We start from the raw sequence: 23465 nt of genomic DNA, 5'->3' as shown, positions 1-23465 counted from the left end.
ACCCTCTGAGCCCCCATCCTGGTATGCATGGCACCCACTGAGCCCCCATCCTGGTATGCATGGCACCCCTTGAGCCCCCATCCAGGTGTGCATGGCACCCCTTGAGCCCCCATCCTTATATGCATGGCACCCCTTGAGCCCCCATCCTGGTATGCATGGCACCCCTTGAGCCCCCATCCTGGTATGCATGGCACCCCTTGAGCCCCCATCCTGGTATGCATGGCACCCTCTGAGCCCCCATCACGCTGCCCACAAAAAATAAACAATCATACTCACCTCCTCTCTCCTCCAACGCTGTCCCGCTCTGCTGCCGACACTCTCACTGTGTGAGCCGCGCATGGCAGGGCGCGCATGGCGACCCTGCCATGCGCCCTCACACAGTGTGAGACGCTGTGCTGGAATAGTCACTGCTCCCCACACCGGGATTCGTGGGGAGCAGTGACCATTCAGTCTGTTCAATAGCCGGCACGCTGTATCGCAGCGCGGCTCCTGCTGCTGCTCTGCGGTCAGTGTGCCTGCTATTAAAGACCATGGATGTTCACTACAACCCATGTGAGTGGGTTGTAGGGAATATTCATGAGCACACAGACCGCAGAGCGGCAGCAGGAGCCGCGCTGCGGCTCCAGTGTGCCGACTATTAAGAAAAATGAATATTCAATGCTCTCCACGCCCATGGGCGTGGGGAGCAGGGAATATTCATTTCCTTTAGTAGCGGGCACAGCGTAGGCTGCAGCAGGCGGCTGCTGCCTCCTGTGCCCCGCTGATCCCCTCGCTGCTGCTTCCCCACACCCACCACCACGCACAGCCATGTATATAATATTCGAACTATAAGACGCACCCCCCACTTTCCTCCAAAATTTTGGAGGAAAAAAGTGTGTCTTATAGTCTGAAAAATACGGTATATTGTCTTTTTTTTTTTCATTTTAAAAATGAAAAAAAAGGAAACTGGGCCATTGCAAAAGTTTGGACACCCTTGGAGATTTTTGTGCCTTTGACCAAGACTTCAGACCTTATTTAGCCTGTTAGGGTTATGGCTTGTTCACTATCATCGTTAGGAAAGGCCAAGTGATGTAAATTTCCCAGCTTTTTAAAAACCCAGCCTCCTCTAACCTTCTGCCAAAAAACAGCAGCCATGGGTTCTTCTAAGCAGCTGTCTAGCACTCTGAAAATGAAAATGGTGGAGGCCCACAAAGCAGGAGAAGGCTATAAGAAAATAGCAAAGCGTTTTCAAGTTGCCCTTCCCTCAGTTCAAAATGTAATTAAGAAATGGCAGTTAATAGGAACAGTGGAGGTCAAGATAAGGCCTGGAAGACCAAGCGAAATTTCAGTGAGAGCTGCTGGTAGGATTGCTAGAGAGGCAAATCAGAACCCGCACTTGACTGCAAAAGACCTTCAGAAATATTTAGCAGACTCTGAAGTTGTGATACATTATTCTACTGTTCAGCTACAACTGCGCAAATATGGCCTTCATGGAAGAGTCTTCAGAAGAAAAACTCTCCTGCGTCCTCACCATAAAATTCAGTGTCAGAAGTATGCCATATGTCATACATTTTTAGGAGGAATACCAGGAATGGCACAACACAGAGTCCTAAGAAGTTGCTCTACCACTGTGTGTACATGCTAAGCTCTGCTAGAAGCATTCTCTGCATGGAATTGCAAACTGTCTAGTGTTTTTGTGGACTAACCATGTTGTATGTGAACTTCCACCATACCAAAACTGAAATGTGAGCTACAGTTTAATGTTTCTGTGTAATAAATAGATCATAGTTACATAGTTGGTATGGTTGAAAAAAGACACATCCATCACGTTCAATGGAGGGATGGGAAAGGATAAAGGGAATGGGGCATATGTACAACCATAATGCATTATCTAGTCTGCACTAAAGAGCAAATTTTTCCCTCTTGATTCTGAGTGTCAATTATTTTCTTTTCAAAAAAGCATCTAAACCCTTTTTGAAACCATTGACAATCTACTACCAGCTCCTGAGGTAGGCTGTTCCACAAATGAATAATTCTCATGGTAAAAAAGTCCTTTCTCCTATGGAGATTGAACCATTTCTTCTCCAGGTCGAGGAAATGGCCTCTTGTCTTTTGAAGGGGTTTTACATGAAACAGCTTTAGACTATACTTTTTGTAAGGGCTATTTATATACTTGTACAACATAATCATGCTGTTAGTAGATAGAAGGCGGCACTCCAGCAAGCGATTAAACATGAAGATCCTTTTTTCTTTACACACAATTTTAAAACATGGAGCCGGGGAAGCGGAGGTCCTTCAGGATGACAGCCGTTTCGCACCAAGCTGGTGCTTCAACGGGTCCGAATACAAGCTACACATGGGGCTTGGGAAGGATGGTTCTTATATAGAAAGCACACCTCTATTCCCCATGTCACATCCACAATACAACTATAATTAAAAACCATTAAACATTATAAAAAATGATAAAAACATGGTCATTTCTACCTTATCATTTAGACCACTAACACCTTGGGCTTTTAACTGCAAAATCTACCTAGTCTCTCTTCATAGTAGCAGATTATTCAAATTTCCACCTCTACTTGGTAGGTCCACCTGTCCTAATCCTGCAAAGCACAAGGATTTGGGATCAGATTTGTGTGCTGTTTTCAATGAGCCTAATAGAGCCTTTACCTGTAACTATTGATCTGCAATGTTCCCTACATCTTATATATAGGGGCCTTATGTTTTTTCCAATATAAAATCTTTTGCAGAGACAAAAAATCACGTAAATAATGGATTGTGTTTTGCAAGAGATAAACTGGTTGCCTGGTGTATAATTGGACCAATTGAAATAGGATTCATTGTAAGATGCTGACTGCAGAAGGAACAGTTTCCACACATGATTACCTATAGGTAGGTATTTAGTAAAAAACAAATAAAAAATACAGAGCATTTTATTATAGTGATTCCTACCATTTTTCACTATTACTGACATGTCCATTCATCATATAAGTAAAGGCAACAAAAAAGAATACTTTCATAGTTTAGCACAGGGGTCCTCAAACTACGGCCCGCCGGCCACATGCGGCCCGCGGAGGATTTTTATCCGGCCCGCCGGGCTGTGGGCGGAGGAGTGCGGTGTCAGCGCTTGCTCCCTCCCGCTTGCTCAGGGCCCCGGCAGCCGGATACTTACCTCTACCCGTGCCTCTGCAGATCTGCTGTCTTCCTGCTCTGCGCTGAGGTGAGTATTTTTTTTTTTTTTAATGTATGGAGGCATGGGGCTTAATATTAGGGGGGACATCCTGCATGGGGCATAATATGGGGGGGGTGACATCCAGCATGGGGCATTATATGGGGGAGTGACATGCTGCATGGGGCATTATAAAGAGAGGGGGTGATATCCTGCATGGTGCATTATAACGACAGGGGAGTGATATCCTGCATGGGGCATTATATGGGGGGATGACATCCTGAATGGGCCATTATAATGACAGGGGAGTGATATCCTGCATGGGGCATTATATGGGGTGGTGAAATCCTGAATGGGGCATTATATGGGGGGGTGACATGCTGTATGGGGCATTATATGGGGGGTGACATCCAGCATGGGGCATTATATGGGGGGGTGACATCCTGAATGGGGCATTATAAAGACAGGGGAGTGATATCCTGCATGGGGCATTATATGGGGGGGGTGACATCCTGAATGGGGGATTATATGGGGGGGTGACATGCTGCATGGGGCATTATATGGAGATGACATCCAGCATGGGACATTATATGGGGGGGGTGACATCCTGAATGGGGCATTATAAAGACAGGTGAGTGATATCCTGCATGGGGCATTATATGGGGGGTGACATCCAGCATGGGGCATTATATGGGGGGTGATATCCTGAATGGGGCATTATAAAGACAGGGGAGTGATATCCTGCATGGGGCATTATATGGGGGGTGACATCCTGCATGGGGCATTATAAAGACAGGGGAGTGATATCTTGCATGGGGCATTATATGGTGGGAGAAAGGGACATCCTGCATGGGGCATTATATGGGGGGTGACATCCTGCATGGGGCATTATAAGGGGGGAACAGCCTGCATGGGGCATTATAAGGGGGGAAACAGCCTGCATAGGGCATTATAAGAGGGAAACAAGCTGCCTATTGAGGACCTATGCTGCCTATTGGGGACATTTACCTGCCCATTGAGGACCTATGCTGCCTATTGGGGACATTTACCTCCCCATTGAGGACCTATGCTGCCTGTTGGGGACATTTACCTGCCTATTGGGGACATTTACCTGCCTATTGGGGACCTATGCTGCCTATTGGGGACATTTACCTGCCCATTGAGGACCTATGCTGCCTATTGGGGACATTTACCTGCCTATTGGTGACATTTACTTGCCTATTGGGGATATTTACCTGCTTATTGGGTACCTATGCTGCCTATTGGGGACCTATGCTGCCTATTGAAATACCGGTTGATTTAACTTTACTTGTTCTTCATTTTAAATATTGTATTTGTTCCTGTATTGTTTTTTAACTTCAAAATAAGATATGTGCAGTGTGCATAGGAATTTGTTCATAGTTTTTTTTTAAAAATTATATTCCGGCCCTCCAATGGTCTGAGGGATAGTGAACTGGCCCCCTGTTTAAAAAGTTTGAGGACCCCTGGTTTAGCAGATATGTTCCTCTAGTAGGTTCCATTACTAATTATGTGTTAAGTGACGACATTGTTGTATAGATTTTTTGTTCAATCCCACTCAACCAACCAACTAAGAATAAAAAAAATAATATGTACCATAAAATCCAGGGTCAGTAATTGGATCACTTAATTCACCTAAAACAGAAAAACAGAAAAGAAAGTAAGAGAAAACGAGTATTATCACAGGTTCCATTATAATCAGCTCTTGCTAATCTTTACTATCTTTATTTTTTACTTATACAGCATTATGTATGCCGCATTTATATCTGTTTTCTATTTAAGTACAGTACAAAAATGAATCATTGATTCATATGTTAGCAGCTAATAAATTTGACATGCGTCCCTCCAAAAAAGTAAAAGTAGAAAAAAAGCTTGAGTCAATTTAGAAAGAAAACCCAGAATACTATCACAATGAGGTTTATCAACAGTGACTGGAGGCATTATGTGTATACGTGTATTTGTCAAGATGGCTTTACTCATAACACTCATGATCCTTCATAAAGACAGACAAGCCATTCCTGAGTTATAGGTCAACCAAAGAGTATAATTGCGTTTGTAGAGAAGATCATTTGGACTCAACTATGATACCAGACACAGTCAGTAGAAAGGTCTGGGCAATATTTGTGGAAAAGAGTAGACTTCTTTTATTCCTTAATGTGAAAGATCAGGATAGAGCCTGCAATAGTGCTGACTGTGGTACATAGGAGAGCAGTAGAGGTGTATAATCATAACTTTCTAAGGCTTTTAGAAGCAGGAGAAATTAGAAAGTGTAATTTTATTCTGATAGATGCTTCTTCCCAGTGGCATAACGCCAATGGCGGCAGACCACGCGACTGCTATGGGGCCCGTGAGCCGGGGGGCCCCATAGCAGTCCAGGGGTGGACATACAGGTCCCCACCATGCAGCTGCACCAAGGGGCCTGCAAGGTGCAGCTGCTCCCTGCACCTGGCGGTCAGTGAGCGATCCCTGGAGCTCTGCCGCTGTCAGGAGGAGAATAGCAGCGGAGCTGGAGGGTTCGTCCTCTGCTTCCTCTCTGACCGAGGCGCGCGCAGCTTGATGACGTCATCATGCAGCACGCGCCTGGGTCAGGAAGAAGGCTGCCGGCAACCAGGAGGATGTTGCAGGGGAGCGAGCTGAGGCAAGTTGTTTTTTTTTTTGTTTTTTTTACTGAAACGCTGGGGAGGGGAGGTGGGGGGAGAGCAATGGTGGGATGATCGGGCTGGGGAGAGCAATAATGGGGCTGATGGGGCTGGGGAGAGGAATGATGGGGCTGGGGAGAGGAATAATGGGGTTGATGGGGCTGGGGAGAGGAATAATGGGATGATGGGGCTGGGGAGAGCAATGATGGGGCTGGGGAGAGGAATGACGGGGGCTGGGGGAGCAATGATGGGGATGGTGGGGCTGGGGAGAGCAATGATGGGATGGTGGGGCTGGGGTGAGCAATAATGGGGCTGGGGAGAGGAATAATGGCGTTGATGGGGCTGGGGAGAGCAATGATGGGGCTGGGGAGAGGAATGATGGGGCTGGGGAGAGCAATAACGTGGCTGATAGGGCTGGGGAGAGCAATGATGGGGATAGTGGGGAAGGGGAGAGCAATGACGTGTTGCTGGGAGAGAGCAATGATGGGGGTGCTGGGAGAGAGCAATAATGGGGGTGCTGGGACAGAGCAATGGTGGGGTTGCTGGGAGAGAGCAATGATGGGGTGCTGGGAGAGAGCAATAATGGGGGTGCTGGGAGAGAGCAATGATGGGGGTGCTGGGAGAGAGCAATGATGGGGGTGCTGGGAGAGAGCAATGATGGGGGGGCTGAGAGAGAGCAATGATGGCGGTGCTGGGGCAGAGCAATGATGGGGTTGCAGGGACAGAGCAATGATGGGGGGCTGGGAGAGAGCAATGATGGAGGTGCTGGGACAGAGCAATGATGGGGTGCTGAGAGAGAGCATTGATGGGGGTGCTGGGAGAGAGCAATGATGGGCGTGCTGGGAGAGAGCAATGATGTGGGTGCTGGGAGAGAGCAATGATGGGGTGCTGAGAGAGAGCAATGATGGAGGTGGTGGGAGAGAGCAATGATGGGGGTGCTGGGAGAGAGCAATTATGGGGGTTTCACTTTGGTTGTACTGTGAAACCTTGTATGTTTTCCGTGTGCACATAGTCTTACAGTTACTTGGGGAGAGTCACAGAGACAGAATAATTTATATTATTGGGTGGTGGAGATTATAGTTAATGGGGAGCACAGTGCTGCTTATCACTTTATATTTTGACTAAGTGGCTAATAGTATATTAATGGGGGGGTACATATCTGTATTCAGGGGCGCAGTGTGGGGGAGACACATGTATATATACAATATATGTGACCTTGTTATTTTCTAGGCTGGAGATCATCGTGACAAGACGAGTCGTGGCTGGGAGATGTCGACATGAAGGTCTGACCAGATGGAGAAGAAGCAGCAGAAACCGACTCTGATCAAACGAGACGTCAGTGGTAAGTGCCTGGATGTAAATATTATTCTGTATCTGCACTGTGTGACTTGGAGTGATAATGTTATCTGTAAAATCCCTTAGGCCACATTCTCACATTTGTGTGAAATGTCCGTGTGCTGTCAGATTTTTTTATAGGATGGTCTACGGACTCGTAGAGTTTTATAGCTCCATTCACACATCCATGAAAATCACGGATCTGAGAATGAGATCTAAGAGGGTCAGAGAATGTCCTGTTCTGATTTGATTTTGAGGATTAGAATAGGACATGCTCAATGCATCGGTAAAACAGGGCAACACACCGACACTGCACACAGATGCAGGAATGTAGCCTTATTATGTATAGCACAGTCCCTTAGTATATAGTGTACTCACTTATTATGTATAGCAGCATCCTTAGTTATATAGTTTCCTCTTTTATTACGTATAACACCCTCCCTTATTACCTGTCATCCTCTCTAGCTCTAGGGGCTCACAGTTGGGGGATCATACTGTGTTGGGGTCAGCATACTTTGCCCTGGGAGTTGAGGTGGGGTATTGTAGGGTCATTATACTGCGTATGTGGAGGAATTCACCATGGTGGTATCATACTGTGTTTGGGGGGCCCTTTTGTTGGCATCACACTTTATGGGGCGATGAAAGAGAGAACTAGGACTTCAGCAGGAGGAAAATTACAATGTAAAGGATGGAAAGTTGTGAGATCTGATCTTTGGTGACCCCGACTATTATTTACATTTTCTTTTGGGGGGGCCCAATTAGAGCTTCTGCTATGGGGCCCCATGATTCCTATGTACGCCCCTGCTTCTTCCATAGGTGCTTTGAAGGCAAATCCTAAGTCTGAGGTGTTCTTGGCTCTCGGCATTAATGGTTATATAAATTCTCCCTTTCGCTCTTGAGTGACAGCTGTAGCTGGCTTCATAATGGGAGTATGTTAGCACAAAGAACTGTTCAAACCAAGCACAGGCGCTCAGTGCACCATTGGCGTGGCCAAACGGTGCAGTACACATTCCCACCTATTTGTTTTCTATCTTGTTCCGTCTTATTTCCTGTAAAGCCAGAGCTGTCAATCAAGGGAGAGGAGCAAGTCAAATAGGTGGAAAGGTGTAATGAACTGTTTGGCAATACCGAGGATACACTGCGCAGCTGTACATGGTTTGAACAGTCATTTTGTGTTGAAAGACTTCTTTTTTTATTCCGAGTGAAATGTATGTCTAAAGCACCACTCTCGCAGTTTTTTTATTTCAGCACTGGAGTGGTTCTACTAATCCATGTTCCCTGCCCCTAGTCTTATACTTACCAGTCTTCAGTTCTTCCCGGTGCCATTCCAGTCCCGTGCCATCATCTTGTGATCGCAACTTCTGACTAACCAGATGTCAGAGGTAACTGTCACAAGCTCTCAATGCAAGTCTATGAGAGCCTTGTTCTGGCCTCATTCTAGATCTCATAGACTTACTCTTTCGGATCACGCAGCAAACACTGGAGCGATCTGTAGGTCATAAACTGCTGGAGACCAACCGGAGTGGCTCCAATAAAAGATGAAGATGGTGGCTGGCAAGTATGAGTCTAAGTGCAGGGAACTTAGATTAGTAGCATCACTCCAACTCTGCAATAATGAAAACTGCTGGAGTGGTGCTTTTAACACCTCAACATCTATCTAGCTCGGTAAGCAGTTTTGCATGGTCAAAAGTATTGACATACAGTACAGACCAAAAGTTTGGACACACCTTCTAATTTAAAGATTTTTCTGTATTTTCATGACTTTGAAAATTGCACATTCACACTGAAGGCATCAAAACTATGAATTAATACATGTGGAATTATATACTTAACAAAAAAGTGTGAAACAACTGAAAATATGTCTTATATTCTAGGTTCTTCAAAGTAGCCACCTTTTGCTTTGATGACTGCTTTGCACACTCTTGGCATTCTCTTGATAAGCTTCAAGAGGTAGTCACCGGAAATGGTCTTCCAACAATCTTGAAGGAGTTCCCAGAGATGCTTAGCACTTGTTGGCCCTTTTGCCTTCACTCTGCGGTCCAGCTCACCCCAAACCATCTCGATTGGGTTCAGGTCTGATGGCTGTGGAGGCCAGGTCATCTGGCGTAGCACCCCATCACTCTCCTTCTTGGTCAAATAGCCCTTACACAGCCTGGAGGTGTGTTTGGGGTCATTGTCCTGATGAAAAATAAGTGATGGTCCAACTAAACGCAAACCGGATTGAATAGCATGCCGCTGCAACATGCTGTGGTAGCCATGCTGGTTCAGTATGCCTTCAATTTTGAATAAATCCCCAACAGTGTCAGCAGCAAAGCACCCCCACACCATCACACCTCCTCCTCCATGCTTCACAGTGGGAACCAGGCATGTAGAGTCCATCCGTTCACCTTTTCTGTGACACAGTGGTTGGAACCAAAGATCTCAAATTTGGACTCATCAGACCAAAGCACAGATTTCCACTGGTCTAATGTCCATTCCTTGTGTTCTTTAGCCCAAACAAGTCTCTTCTGCTTGTTGCCTGTCCTTAGCAGTGGTTTCTTAGCAGCTATTTTATCATGAAGACCTGCTGCACAAAGTCTCCTCTTAACAGTTGTTGCAGAGATGTGTCTGCTGCTAGAACTCTGTGTGGCATTGACCTGGTCTCTAATCTGAGCTGCTGTTAACCTGCGATTTCTGAGGCTGGTGACTCGGATAAACTTATCCTCAGAAGCAGAGGTGACTCTTGGTCTTCCTTTCCTGGGGCGGTCCTCATGTGAGCTAGTTTCTTTGTAGCGCTTGATGGTTTTTGCAACTGCACTGGGGACACATTCAAAGTTTGCCCAATTTTTCGCACTGACTGACCTTCATTTCTTAAAGTAATGATGGCCACTCGTTTTTCTTTACTTAGCTGCTTTTTTCTTGCCATAATACAAATTCTAACAGTCTATTCAGTAGGACTATTAGCTGTGTATCCACCAGACTTCTGCACAACACAACTGATGGTCCCAACCCCATTTATAAGGCAAGAAATCCCACTTAATAAACCTGACAGGGCACATCTGTGAAGTGAAAACCATTTCTGGTGACTACCTCTTGAAGCTCATCAAGAGAATGCCAAGAGTGTACAAAGCAGTCATCAAAGAAGCAAAAGGTGGCTACTTTGAAGAACCTAGAATATAAGACATATTTTCAGTTGTTTCACACTTTTTTGTTAAGTATATAATTCCACATGTGTTAATTCATAGTTTTGATGCCTTCAGTGTGAATGTACAATTTTCAAAGTCATGAAAATACAGAAAAATCTTTAAATGAGAAGGTGTGTCCAAACTTTTGGTCTGTACTGTACTCTATTTAATGATCTGCCTTTGTGCATCTCAGAAAACATAATTTTATTTCTTAATTATAAGTGGTTATCCAGAACTTATACTTTTGTTTTTATTATGGGGCTAAGAACTTACTATCTGCCTGTTCTGCCCTGGGACTATATCGCCAGGCTCAGGCAGCGACTCTCATGCTTCCTTTGACCTGACATGAACAGAGCAAGTTCTTAAACATAAATTGCCTATTCTGATAAAGCTGCATCATGTACTAGGCATAGCTATGCACGTTGATAATGACAAGAGATGAGCAGATCTTTTGAAATTCAATTTTGCCAAAATTGTGTAGATGTCAAAACTGGAAAGCTTGTGATTACTTGGAAAATACACATGGGGGTGAGTAGAAAGAGAGAGTAAAAGAAATATAGAGAGGACCCCGCTGACCACAAGAGTTTACACTCTACAGGCCAGAGAGAACCCCGCTGAACCATAAAAGCTTACATTCTACAGTAGAGATAGAGATGGGACCCCGCTGACCATAAGAGCTTACACTCTACAGGAGAGATAAAGCGAACTCTGCTGACCATAAGAGCTTACAATCTACAGAAGAGATAGACAGAGAGTGGGCCCTGCTAACCATAAGAGCTTACGCTCTACGGGAGAGAAAGAGAGAGGACCCTTGTGACCATAAGAGTTTACACTCTACAGGAGAGAAAGAGAGAGGACTCTGCTGACCATAAAAGTTTACACTCACAGGAGAGAAAGAGAGAGGACCCTTGTGACCATAAGAGTTTACACTCTACAGGAGAGAAAGAGAGAGGACCCTACTGACCATAAGAGCTTACACTCTACAGGAGAGAAAGAGAGACGACCCTGCTAACCATAAGGGCTTACACTCTACAGGAGGGAAAGAGAGAGGATCCTGCTGACCATAATAGCTTACACTCTACAGTAGAGAGCGGACCCTGCTGACCATAAAAGTTTACACTCTACAGGAGAGAAAGAGAGAGGACCCTACTGACCCTAAGAGTTTACACTCTACAGGAGAGAAAGAGAGAGGACCCTGCTAACCATAAGAGCTTACACTCTACAGGAGTGAAAGAGAGCAGACCCTGCTGACCATAAGAGCTTACACTCAACAGGAGAGAAAGAGGACCATGCTGATCATAACAGCTTACACTCTACTACAGGAGAGAGAGAAAAGACCCAGCTGATCATAACAGCTTACACTCTAGAGAAGAGAGAGAGAGATTACCCCACTGACCATAAGAGCTTACATTCTATAGAAGAGAAAGAGAGGACTTGCTTACCTTAAGAGCTTACACTTTACAGGAGAGAACCCCGCTGATCATAAGACCTTACACTCTACAGGAGAGAACCCCACTGGCCATAAGAGCTTACACTCTACAGGCAAGAGTCACCCAGTGACTCTTGAGATGGAAAATGAATCTGCCATACAATTTGTTCTCCGCTAGGAACCACTGATCTCTAATGGCCCAGGTGCTGACCACCAGTGTACAAGGTGTGATAATTTGTAAGATGTCATAGCTGCAGGACCTTATGGAGAGGCCCGTGTTGCAAGGCAATTTGATATTTGCCCCCTCTCTTATGCTTCAGCAGTGTGGGAAATGGTACACGGCAACTTTTTTTGTGAACTGTGAATCAAATATCAAAGTGTTTGAATTCATGTGAAAAAGTGAGTTTCAGGAAATTCGACTCAAGCTTGATTCCTCCAGGGATCGATCCACTCATCTCTAGTAATGAGCATATTTAGTATTTCTGCTTTGTCCTACTGAAGTGCTACCATCCCTTAAAATAGTTGATTGGCGAGGATGTCAAGAGTCTAACCACCACAGATTTAATATTGATGATGTATGCATCACTGGGACCATAGGTATTTTGATGATCGTCAAAGGTTAAAGAGGTTTTCTGTGACGATAATATTCACTTTCAATTGTACTTTTATGGCCCTTTGTACTATAATATTTTCTTATTTATATATCACCAATATATTCTACAGCACCCCATAAATGGAGAAGCAACAAATGTGTACAAGACTAAGTAATATAAATAGATGAAACAAAAGGAAAACTTACATACTTAATTAAATAGGAAGACTGACCCTATAGGTGCATAGTGCTAATTTTCCCAAGGGATGGTCCTTTGTATGAGTAGTGAAAAACTTTGAAAAAAGCTGCATGAATGTCATATAGTCAGGGTCTGAGTCAATACAGATATACATTAAATTGTAAAGTGCAACAAGGGCAGCAAGTTACAATGAAGCATGGATTGACATATGTGAACAAATCGGGTGATGTGCGGGCCATAACCAATGATTGTGGCTTAAAATAATGTACGTGATATACACCATCTTGAAGAAATTATTTTCTGAACAGGGAATGATAGCAGTAAGTTCAGTGGTTTTAGAGCAATGAAGTAACAGAGAGGATGTAATAAAGGATGAAATTGGGATGTTATTGAAGCACACAAGTGGTTGGTTGGTAAATGGACATGAGAGCACTCATCAAAAACAAGAAATAGCCCAATTTAAAGAAATTTACATTCTGAATTATTATATTTTGAAAATACAGCAAAGTTTTAGCCAGGTGTGGACACAATGCTGCAAAGTAAGAATGCTTTAGAAAATATAAGTGTTAATAGTAGTCAAATCAATATCTTGTGTATCTACCCTCTGCCTTTGGCATCATTAATTCCTTGAGGTACACTTGCACAAAGGGATTTCATATATTTTGTCAGGTTATAGTCAGGTGTATGAGTGACCAATTATACTAAACAGGTAATAATGATCATCATTTTCCTATGTAGGTTAAAACACAGTATTAACTAAAAATTAAATCTCTGTGTAGGAGGCCTAAAACTGGGTGAAGAACAGCCAAACTCTGCTACAAAGTTGAGTTTGTGGATGACAATTTCATGTCACAGCATACATCATGGGAAGACTGAGCACATCAGCAAGACACAAGGTAGTTAAACTGCATCAGCAAGGTCTCTCCCAGGCAAAGATTTCAAAACAAACTAGGGTTTCAATATGTGCTGTTCATGCTCTTTTGAAGAAGCTCCAAGATATGTTGAGGATCGTAGATGCATTCTTCACCAACGAAACTTAGTGCAGCAAATGAAAGACAAATCATGCTAAAATCTCTTCAAAATTGGAAGATGTCCAACAGTGACATTAGCTCAAAACTGATAGCAACCAGTGGGACTCAGATACATGTATCTATTGTTCATAGAAGTCTGCCCATAAGTGGTCTTCATGGAACAATTGATGCCAAAAAGCCATGTGCTCTGGACTAATGAGGCAAAATTTTAAAAACTTGGCTGTAACAAAAGGCAGTTTGTTTGCTGGTACAATAATCAGGAGAGCGGTACAATAATGAGTGTCTGCAAGCAACAGTGAGGCATAGTGGAGGTTCCCTGCAAGCTTTGGACAGCATTTCAGTAAAAGGAGTATGGGATTTGGTCAAGATTAATGGTGTTATCAATACTGAGAAATACAGACAGATACTAATCTATCATCTAATATCATAAGGGCAGGCGTATCATTGGCTCTAAATTTATTCTGCAGCTGGAAAATGACCCACAACATACAGCCAATGTCATTAAAAACTATATTCAGTGTAAAGAAAAACAATAAGTTCTGGAAGTGATGATATGTCCCCCAGAGAGCCCTAATATCAACATCACTGAGTATGTCTTCACTTACTTGACGAGACAGAAGGATTTGCAGAAGCCTACATACACACACAGAAGAACTGTGCTGAGTTTTACAAGATGTTTGGAATAACCTCCCTACCGAATTTCTTCAAAACCTGTGTGCAATTATAGCTAGAGAATTTGATGATGTTGTGAAGGCAAAGGGTAATCACACTAAATGTTGATTTGATTCAGATCTCTGTTTTGTTCATTAACTTTACATTTTGCTAACTGATAAAAAAAATAAACTATTAACACTTCTATTTTTGAAAGCTACTTTGCAGTACTTTTTTACATCTGCCTAAAACTTTTGCACAATACATAATATCAGTCAAAGTTTGGACACAACTGTTCAAGTAATGGTTTTCCTTGTCTTTATTGGAATGTACACATTGTAGATCTTTCAGGTTGACAGCCACAAAACTACAAAAGAATATACAAGCTAACAAGGGGTGAAGAAAAATGTGTGAAATAGACCAAAATATGTGTTAAACTTTAGATTTCTGAAAGTGCTCACTTTTTACTCTGACGACAGCATTACACGCTCTTTGCATTCTCTCAAGCAACTTTATCAAGTAGTCACCTGGAATGGCTTTCAAAACAGTTTTGAAGGAGTTCCCTGAGGTGCTGAGCACTTTTTGGCTTGTTTACCTTTATTTTATGGTCCAACACATTCAAACTATCTGAAAAAGTTTGAGTTTGGGTGATTGTAGAGGCCATGTCATCTGACACAGCACTCCATTCTTTCCTTATTGGCCACATACCCCTTACATAACCTGGAGGTGTGTTTCCCTTCATTGTCCTATTCCAACCCAAACGATGGTCTCACTAAGTGCAAAAAATTACGGAATGGCATGCCATTGCTTTGGTAGCCGTGCTGGGTAAGTGTACGTTGAATTTGGAATAAATCATCAACAATGTCACTTGCAAAGCACCACCACCCAAAGACATGGCTGTTGGTACCAAAAATCTCTAATTTTGACTCATCAGACCACAATATAGATTTCTACTAATCCAATGTACAGTCCATGTGTTGCTTAGCCCAAACAAGTCTCTTCCTCTTGTTTGTGGTCATCTGTAGTGGCTTCTTTGCAGAAATTCACCCATGAAGTTAGGGTTTTTACAGGTGCATCTCACAAAATTAGAATATCATCAAAAAGTCAATTTATTTCAGTTCTTCAATACAAAAAGTGAAACTCATATATTATATAGAGTAATTACAGAGTGATCTATTTCAAGTGTTTATTTCTGTTAATGTTGATGATTTTGGCTTACAGCCAATGAAAACACAAAAGACATTATCTCAGTAAATTAGAATACTTTATAACAACAGCTTGAAAAATGTTTTTAAAATCCGAAATGTTGACCTACTGAAATGTATGTTCAGTAAATGCACTCAATACTTGTTCGAGGCTCCTTTTGCATCAATTACTGTATCAATGCGGCGTGGCACGGAGGCGATCAGCCTGTGGCACTGCTGAGGTGTTATGGAAGCCCAGGTTGCTTTGATAACAGCCTTCAGCTCGCCTGCATTGTTGGGTCTGGTGTCTCTCATTTTCCTCTTGACAATACCCCATAGATTCTCCATGCGGTTAAGGTCAGGCGAGTTTGCTGGCCAATCAAGCACAGTGATACTGTTGTTTTATACCAGGCATTGGTACTTTTGGCAGTGTGGACAGGTGCCAAGTTCTGCTGGAGAATGAAATTTCCATCTCCAAAGAGCTTGTCGGCAGAGGGAAGCATGAAGTGCTCTAAAATTTCCTGGTAAATGGCTGCTCTGACTTTGGTCTTGATTAGTGATGAGCGAGCACTAAAATGCTCGGGTGCTCGAAGCTCTGGTCGAGCACATTGGAATACTCGGGTGCTGGACCCGAGCAACGAGCCCAATGTAGGTCTATGGGAAACTCGAGCACTTTTCTGGCGGTCCCCCCCGGCGGTCTGCAGGAGGTCAAAAATTGCCCAAATCAATGGGAACATTGCTCAATTAAACGTCAGGCACGCAGAATATATAGGCAGACAGGCAGGCAGGGTATATAGGAGGGTGCATGAAAAACATAGCAGGGCACTTGGAACACACTAGTGCCCTCCGATTTTCATGCACCTGTCTCTTTTAAAAAGCCGGCCGGCAATTCAACAGCGGCTTACACCGGTACCCAACAATTTAGAACAGAAAGAATAGAGCATCACACATAGATAGAAACATGTCAGTCACATATATAATAAGTACAGTGACAGTGTTGGTTACTGTACTTGTTATTTAGTGTTAAAATAAAGGATTTATTAAAAAAAAATAATAGTGTCTTTGTCTCTTTAAAAAAGCCGGCAATTCATCAGCGGCATACATCGGTACCAGACAATTTAGAATAGAATGAATAGAGCATCACACATAGATTAGATAGATAGAAACATGTCAGTCACATATATAATAAGTACAGTGACAGTGTTGGTTACTGTACTTGTCATTTGGTGTTAAAATAAAGGATTTATTAAAAAAAAAAATTGGCGTGGGATTCCCCGTAATTTTAGTTTCTAGCGGAGGTTAAGCAGACGGCTGGGGCAGATTTTTGAAACCTGGGAAGGGGGTAATACCCACGGAGCTTCCCAGGCTACTAATATCAGCTCCAAGCTGAATACCTAGCCTTTGGACATGAACTCGGCTCATCTGGATGCCGTCACAGCCAGACACTGAGGAGCTTCAGTGAGGAGCTTCTCGGCGTCTGCGGCATGGCAAGCTGGATGGCAGCGTTCTGCTGCGATCCAGCCTGTCATGTCAATGTAGCAGAACTGAAGCCGTCCTGGGAACCATGGAAAGGTAAGGATGAGGTTGGTTTATTATTTTACTTTTATTGCAGGAGATCGTTGGCTTCAGCTGGAATGGGCGTGACGATAAGTAGAGTTTAATTTAGAACATTAAAGAATTGTGTCTTTATTTCAATTAAAGGACTTTATTCTGGGTGTTTGTGTTTTTTTTTTAACTTTCACTATGGGGTTAGTAATGGGGGTGTCTTATAGACGCCTCTCCATTAGTAACCTGGGCTTGATGTCAGCTGGCATTATAAGCTGACATCAACCCCAACCCTATTACCCAACTGCCACCGCTACAGGGCAGTGGGAAGAGCGAGACTAAGTGCCAGAATTGGCACCACTGGATGCGCCAAATGGATGCGCCATTTCTGGGGCGGCTGACGGCTGGTGTTTCTAGCCTGGGAGGGGGCCAATATTCATGGCACCCTTGCTGGGCTATTAATATCAGCCCCCAGCTGTCTGCCTAGCCTTTGCTAGCTATTAAAATAGGGGGGACCCAACGTCATTTTTTTTTTGGGTCCCCCATTTTAATAGCTAGTAAAGGCTAGGTATTCAGCTTGGAGCTGATATTAGTAGCCTGGGAAGCTCCGTGGGTATTACCCCTTTCCCAGGCTTCAAACATCTGCCCCAGCCGTCTGCTTAACCTCCGCTAGAGACTAAAATTACGGGGAACCCTATGCCAATTTTTTTTTTAATAAATCCTTTATTTTAACACTAAATAACAAGTACAGTAACCAACACTGTCACTGTACTTATTATATATGTGACTGACATGTTTCTATCGATCTAATCTATGTGTGATGCTCTATTCTTTCTGTTCTAAATTGTCGGGTACCGGTGTATGCCGCTGATGAATTGCCGGCTTTTCATATTTCACTGTGAGCACTTTCCCATCAATTTGGGCAATCACTGTAATGCCACAACCACCATGGCTGTGACATTACAGTGAGTGGCAGACAATCCCTGCATGATTGGTGCTCTAAATAGCGCCAAACATGCAGGACGGGGACCCGAGCTCCTGCCCGAGCATCTCGAAAGTACTCGGCGAGCTCCGAGCATCTCGAGTACTGAGATGCTCGGGCGAGTACCGAGCAGTGGCGAGCATGCTCGCTCATCATTAGTCTTGATAAAACATAGTGGACCTACACCAGCAGATAACATGGCTCCCCAAACCATAACTGATTGTAGAAACTTCACACTAGACCTCAAGCAGCTTGGATTGTGTGCCTCTCCACTCTTCCTACAGACTCTGTGACCTTTATTTCCAAATGAAAATTGGAACTCTGGGACCTTGTGGAGTATGTCAATGACTGCCTTCTGGACATCTATCAAGTCAGTAGTCTTCCCCATGATTGTGCAGCCTACTGAAACAGACTAAGGGACCTTTTTAAACGCTTAGGAAGGCTTTGCAGGTGTTTTTTGATAATTATTCTGATTTACTGAGATAACGACTTTTGTGTTTTCATTGGCTGTAAGCCATAATCTTCAACATTAACAGAAATAAACACTTGAAATAGATCACTCTGTTTGTAATGACTATATAATATATGAGGTTCACTTTTTGTATTGAAGAACTGAAATAAATTAACCTTTTGATGATATTCTAATTTTGTGAGATACACCTGTATATATAAATGTACTGGTGGATTGGAGGACATCGGGGACCTGTCAAGTTCCCTTTAATCATAGCCATTGATGAAAAAAATTGGAAAGGAGGGATGGTCGGCACTCCAACGGATAAAATCAAAACGCTTTATTGGATCATCTTAAAAGGTTTTAAAAAAAACAGTCTGACGCGTTTCTGGCGCTAGTACTACCATTGATGGTTTTCATGACTGGACAAGAAGATTCCTTCAAAGTTCTAGGAATTTACCTGCTTGACTAACCTTGATATTTTAAAATAATAATAATAATGGATTGTCATTTCTCTTTAATTAGTTGAGTGGTTCTTGACAAATTTTTGCTTGGAACAGTTGAGGAATAGCTCTCAGCACTATTTGGAACTGTTTACCAAAATTGTTTCTGCTGAATACACCTCAAGGCAGGTATTTCCACAATTTATTGGAAGCTATTCTAGGTGACTATTTGGTAAGTTGCTTGAGAGAATGCCAAGGATATGTAAAGTTGGCAGCCGAGTTAAAGGGGGGGTACTTTGAAGAATCTGAGGTTTCACATATAATCTGGTTTGTTTTACACGTTTATTACCTCCTTGTTTCCATTTGTGTTTCTTCATGGTTTTGCTGCCTTCAGTTTTAGACTATAATGTGCACATTCAACTAAGAACTAATGAAACCATAGCATAAGCAAGTGTGTTATATGACTATGACAGTCATGTAGGAACAGAAAAGTGTCTCCTCCAAACTGTTCCCACAAAGTTGAAAGCAAATAATTGTCCAAAATGTCTTGGAATGCTGAAACATTAAAGCATCTCTCCAGCGCTTTTTTATTTCAGAACTGGAGTGGTATTACTAATGCAAGTTCCCTGCTTCTAGTAATATACTTACCAGCTGCTGTCTTCAGTTGTTCCCAGTGCCGCTCTGGTCCCGATCCGCCAATTTGTGACCGCAACTTCTGAATGACAGGAAATCAGAAGTAACGGTGACAGGCTCTCAATATAGGTCTATAAGAGCCTCATTCTGGCTCTCACAAACTTATTGAGAAGTGACCTCCAACTTTCCCAGCAAACACTGGAGGCAGGTCACAAACTGTAGTAGATGATCGGAGCGGCAGCAATAATAGAAGAATACGGTGGCTGGTAAGTATAATACTGGTGCTTTGCAGTGCTAGGGTTTTGGGTTCAAATTCCACCAAACCCAACATCCTCAAGGAGTTTGTATGTTCTCCCCATGTTTGCGTGAGTTTCCTCTGGATGCTCCAGTTTCCTCCCACACGCCAAAGACATATTGATAGGAAATTTAAATTGTGAGCTCCAATGGAGACAGTGATGCCGATGTCTGTAAACAGCTGTGGAATTAATGGCGCTATATAAGTGAGTAAAATAAATAAAATAAATACTAGGAGCAGGGAATTTACATTAATGATACCACTACAGTAGTAAAATATAATAAAAATGCTGGAGTGGAGCTTTAGGATTTTATATCACTGGAACTAAGGGACTAGGCCAATAACTGAAAAACAGCTCCATAGCATTATCCCTCCACCATCAAACTTTACAAATGGCACAATGCAATCAGGCAGGTAGCGTTCCCCTGGCATTAGCCAAACTAAGACTCGTCCATTAGACAGCCAGATAATGAAACATGATTTGTCACTCCCAAAGAACACGTTTCTACTACTCTAGAGTCAGGTGACACCATGATTTTCACCAATCCATCCAGCAATTGGCTTATACTTGGTGATATAAGACTAGCATGCAGATGCTCCGCCATGGAAACCAATGTTATGAAGCTCCCTGTACACCGTTTTTGTGATTATATTAATGTCAGAGGAAGTTTGGAACTCTGGGTTTAGAAGGGAAGACATTTCACTAACTGATTTGTTGCACTGGTGGCTTCCTATTACAATACTATTGTGGAATTCAGTCAGCTCTTTAGAATGATCCATTCTTTCACAAATGTTTGCAAAAGCAGACTGCATAGCTAGTAGTGATGAGCAAACCCGTGGTTGTTTAGGTTCGCCAAACTAGAGTTAAAAGTTCTGTTCGGGTCCAAACTTGACCCCGAACTTGACCCCGAACCCAAACCCAGTACAAGTCAATGGGGACCCAAACTTTGGTGCTTTCAAATGGCTGTAAAATGGTTATAGTAAGGGCTAAGGGGCTGCAATAGTAAGCTAAATGGGGCTAAGAGCAGAACTGGTGCCCTGCAAACAAATGTGTATAGGAAAATGACTTAAAATAACAGAGAATAAAAAAAAGAAAGAAAAAATTCTAATCATAAACCAGGAGGCGGAGGTCCAAGTGGAGAAGGAGATTGAGGAGGTAGCCAACACTGTTTTTCTGTGAGTTTTTATTGATTTTTTTGGGGGTACTCTGAAAACAGAGTAATAATCTGCTGGCCATTCTCTCTCTGTATACAGGCCGTGTAGTACTCACATTTTTTTGGGATGAAAACAATGAGGAAACCATCAAATAGGAGATGTGGCCATGTTGCTGGTGGTGGAGATGTAGGTGCTGTAGGGAAAGAGAGCGTGGTTGATCTGTGTCTGCTACGCACCCAAATGAAACCCCTTCCTCTTGTGCATGCAGGCAACAGGACGTTCTGTGTAATTTCGTAGGATGATTGGTGAGGCCAGAACAAGTGAAGGTGGTTTTAGATTGGTTGGCTGAGAGTGCCTTCAGTCCCTTTGCATTGTCTTCCACCCAGTCCTCTGCTGAAAATGCAGATTTTACACCTGCAGCCCATAAGCATCTGCCTTCCACCGTCTTTCCTTGCAAATCAGGCAAGTAGTCTAAGCCTCAAGTCATGCAGCAGTCACTTCTGCTTTTTGATGACTCTGCTGGCTGTGGTTTCATGGGCCATCTGTAACACGGGTACTTTAGGTGCAGTGACACAGAAACACAGAGCAGCCAATACAGGGTTAATAAACAGGGGAGGTTTATGATAACAGGGTAAATCTCCACGCAGGGAGTAACAGGGGAAAATATGGTGAAGAACAAGGGAAATAGCAGGTAAAAGTCTATAACTGACAATTCACAGTTTAACTAGATGTAGCAGAGTCAAACCGGTTGTAAAAGACAGTTTTTACACTTAGCTGACTTTTATCCTCCACAAGGCAGTTGCCAGCTGATGCTGGTGACGCTTTCTTCAGGCTTCCCCGTCCAAACAATGCTCCATCTTCTGGCGGCAGCGGGTGGTCTCCAGTTTTACCTGCTGAGCCCCTAGTCCATAACACTGCACCTCACGTGCTCGGCTCCACGAGCCCTGCATCTCTTCTCCCTCTAGTCAGCTTGACTCCTTCAGTCCACTGCACTCGGATCTTGCTCTCAGTACTGGAGCCAGGAGCCTGGACCCTCTCACACTGCTCTCCTGAGCAGAACCCGCTTGCCGCTTTCCCGCGTAAAAGTCCTCGTCTCTCCCTCTCTCTAGCCATGCCACCAGTTTCCCGGTCACCTGACCTCCCAGCTCTCACTCTGGACACACCCCCAGCTTCCCAGTCACCTGACTCCTGTGCTCGCAGTCTGTCTTCCCCCTGCAACCAGAGGTACGGCCCCGGCAGTTCCGGATCCCTTCTTCTGAAAGTACTTACACCCCAGTCTTCCCCCTTACACCCCCGCTCTCCTTTAACTCGCCATTCCACGGGCGAGAGTTCCTTCACCAAACGTTCACATTCTTGGACTTCCAGGATGATACGGTGTCATATGAATTGATCTTGTTCGTAACGGTGAGGAGGCACTCCTGCTGTTGTTCGTTCTGACCGGCATTACTCAGTTTGACCGATGGGGGGTGCAGGGTCACTCGGATTCCCAATCTCCGCCTGCCGGTGGCTTCAACCGATGTTGTTCCCTCGCCGTCTGCACTGGGGACTGCAGGTAATCGAGTGCTGGGGCTCGGAGGTAGAATCAACAATTCTTCTTCATCCACATCGTGGCTTGGGGCAACTGTGAAAGGACCCTCTCTAGAAGCAGGTGATTCTTCTCCATCCTCGTCATCTTTAGACAGACAGGGTCACAGCATACTACGATGAACCACTCTGGTAGGGGCTCCTTCAGCCCCCATGGGTTGAACTTCATACACAGGTCCTTCAGCGCCAATCCTGCGCTTCACTCGGTGCGGGGTCCATTCCCACCGCCTACTCAATTTGCCCCGGGGCCGCCTGTCCCGAACCAACACCCGCTCCCCGGGCCTCAGAGCTGTCCCTCGAAGAGGCAATGTCTCATGATGTTTGAGCTCCTGAAACTTTTGTTGTACCAACCGTCGGAGGATCTGCAGTCGATGCCGATGTTCCCGGACCCAGGAAGACATCCCCGTCCGTTGGTAGTCCTCCTCGGGGTCCAGCTCTAACTCGGTAAACTCTCGCCCCTTTTGCCCGAACAGCAAGGTATAAGGATTGAGCCCCACCATCGTACCTTCCGATCTTCCTCCAACGTGCGGAGCATTTGGATCAGTGTCAGATTAAAGCGTTCACAGGCCACATTTCCTTGAGGGTGGTAAGGTGTAGTCCGTGACTTCTCAATCTTCTATAACCGGTGCAGCTCTTCCATCACCCGTCCTTGGAAGCAGGCGCCTGGATCAGAAAGGATCCTCTTTGGGCAGCCGTACACCCGAATGAAGTCTCGGAAGATGGCCTGCGCAGCTGACTCGGCGGTCTGGTCTCTGGTCGGGGTCACTACCGCAAACTTTGTGAAGTGGTCTGTCATTACTAGGCAATGTTCATACCCGAGATGCGCCGGTCCAACAGTCAAATAGTCGATCATCAGCACCTCCAAGGGGGCAGAAGTCACAATGGTTTGTATGGGGACCCGCTGTTCCGGGGGCTTAACCAGCTCACAGCTCCGACATCTTCGACAAGTGTCTTCTATTGTTGTTGGCAGTTGGGGATGATACACCA

The 23465-nt window shown here is 44.2% G+C and overlaps 1 protein-coding gene across 6 annotated transcripts in view; it reads right to left on the bottom strand.

The window, feature by feature from the left end:
• Nucleotides 1-23465, bottom strand: part of NTRK2 (neurotrophic receptor tyrosine kinase 2) — a 379702-nt gene that overhangs the window by 248666 nt on the left and 107571 nt on the right. For 4 of the 6 annotated variants that reach the window (XM_073670934.1, XM_073670935.1, XM_073670938.1 and 1 more), the window contains one exon: nt 4763-4801. The exons of the other annotated variants lie outside the window; for them this stretch is intronic. In XM_073670934.1, coding sequence (XP_073527035.1) covers nt 4763-4801 — 39 coding nt within the window. The remainder of the gene's footprint in view (nt 1-4762; nt 4802-23465) is intronic. 6 annotated transcript variants of the gene reach the window in all.

This window comes from Phyllobates terribilis, unplaced genomic scaffold (assembly GCF_046119375.1).
Source record: "Phyllobates terribilis strain yellow unplaced genomic scaffold, ASM4611937v1 Scaffold_1__5_contigs__length_1240528914, whole genome shotgun sequence".
Taxonomy (NCBI): domain Eukaryota; kingdom Metazoa; phylum Chordata; class Amphibia; order Anura; family Dendrobatidae; genus Phyllobates; species Phyllobates terribilis.
The sequence above is the reverse complement of the archived record's forward strand: the minus strand, read 5'-3'. Positions and strand labels throughout refer to the sequence as shown.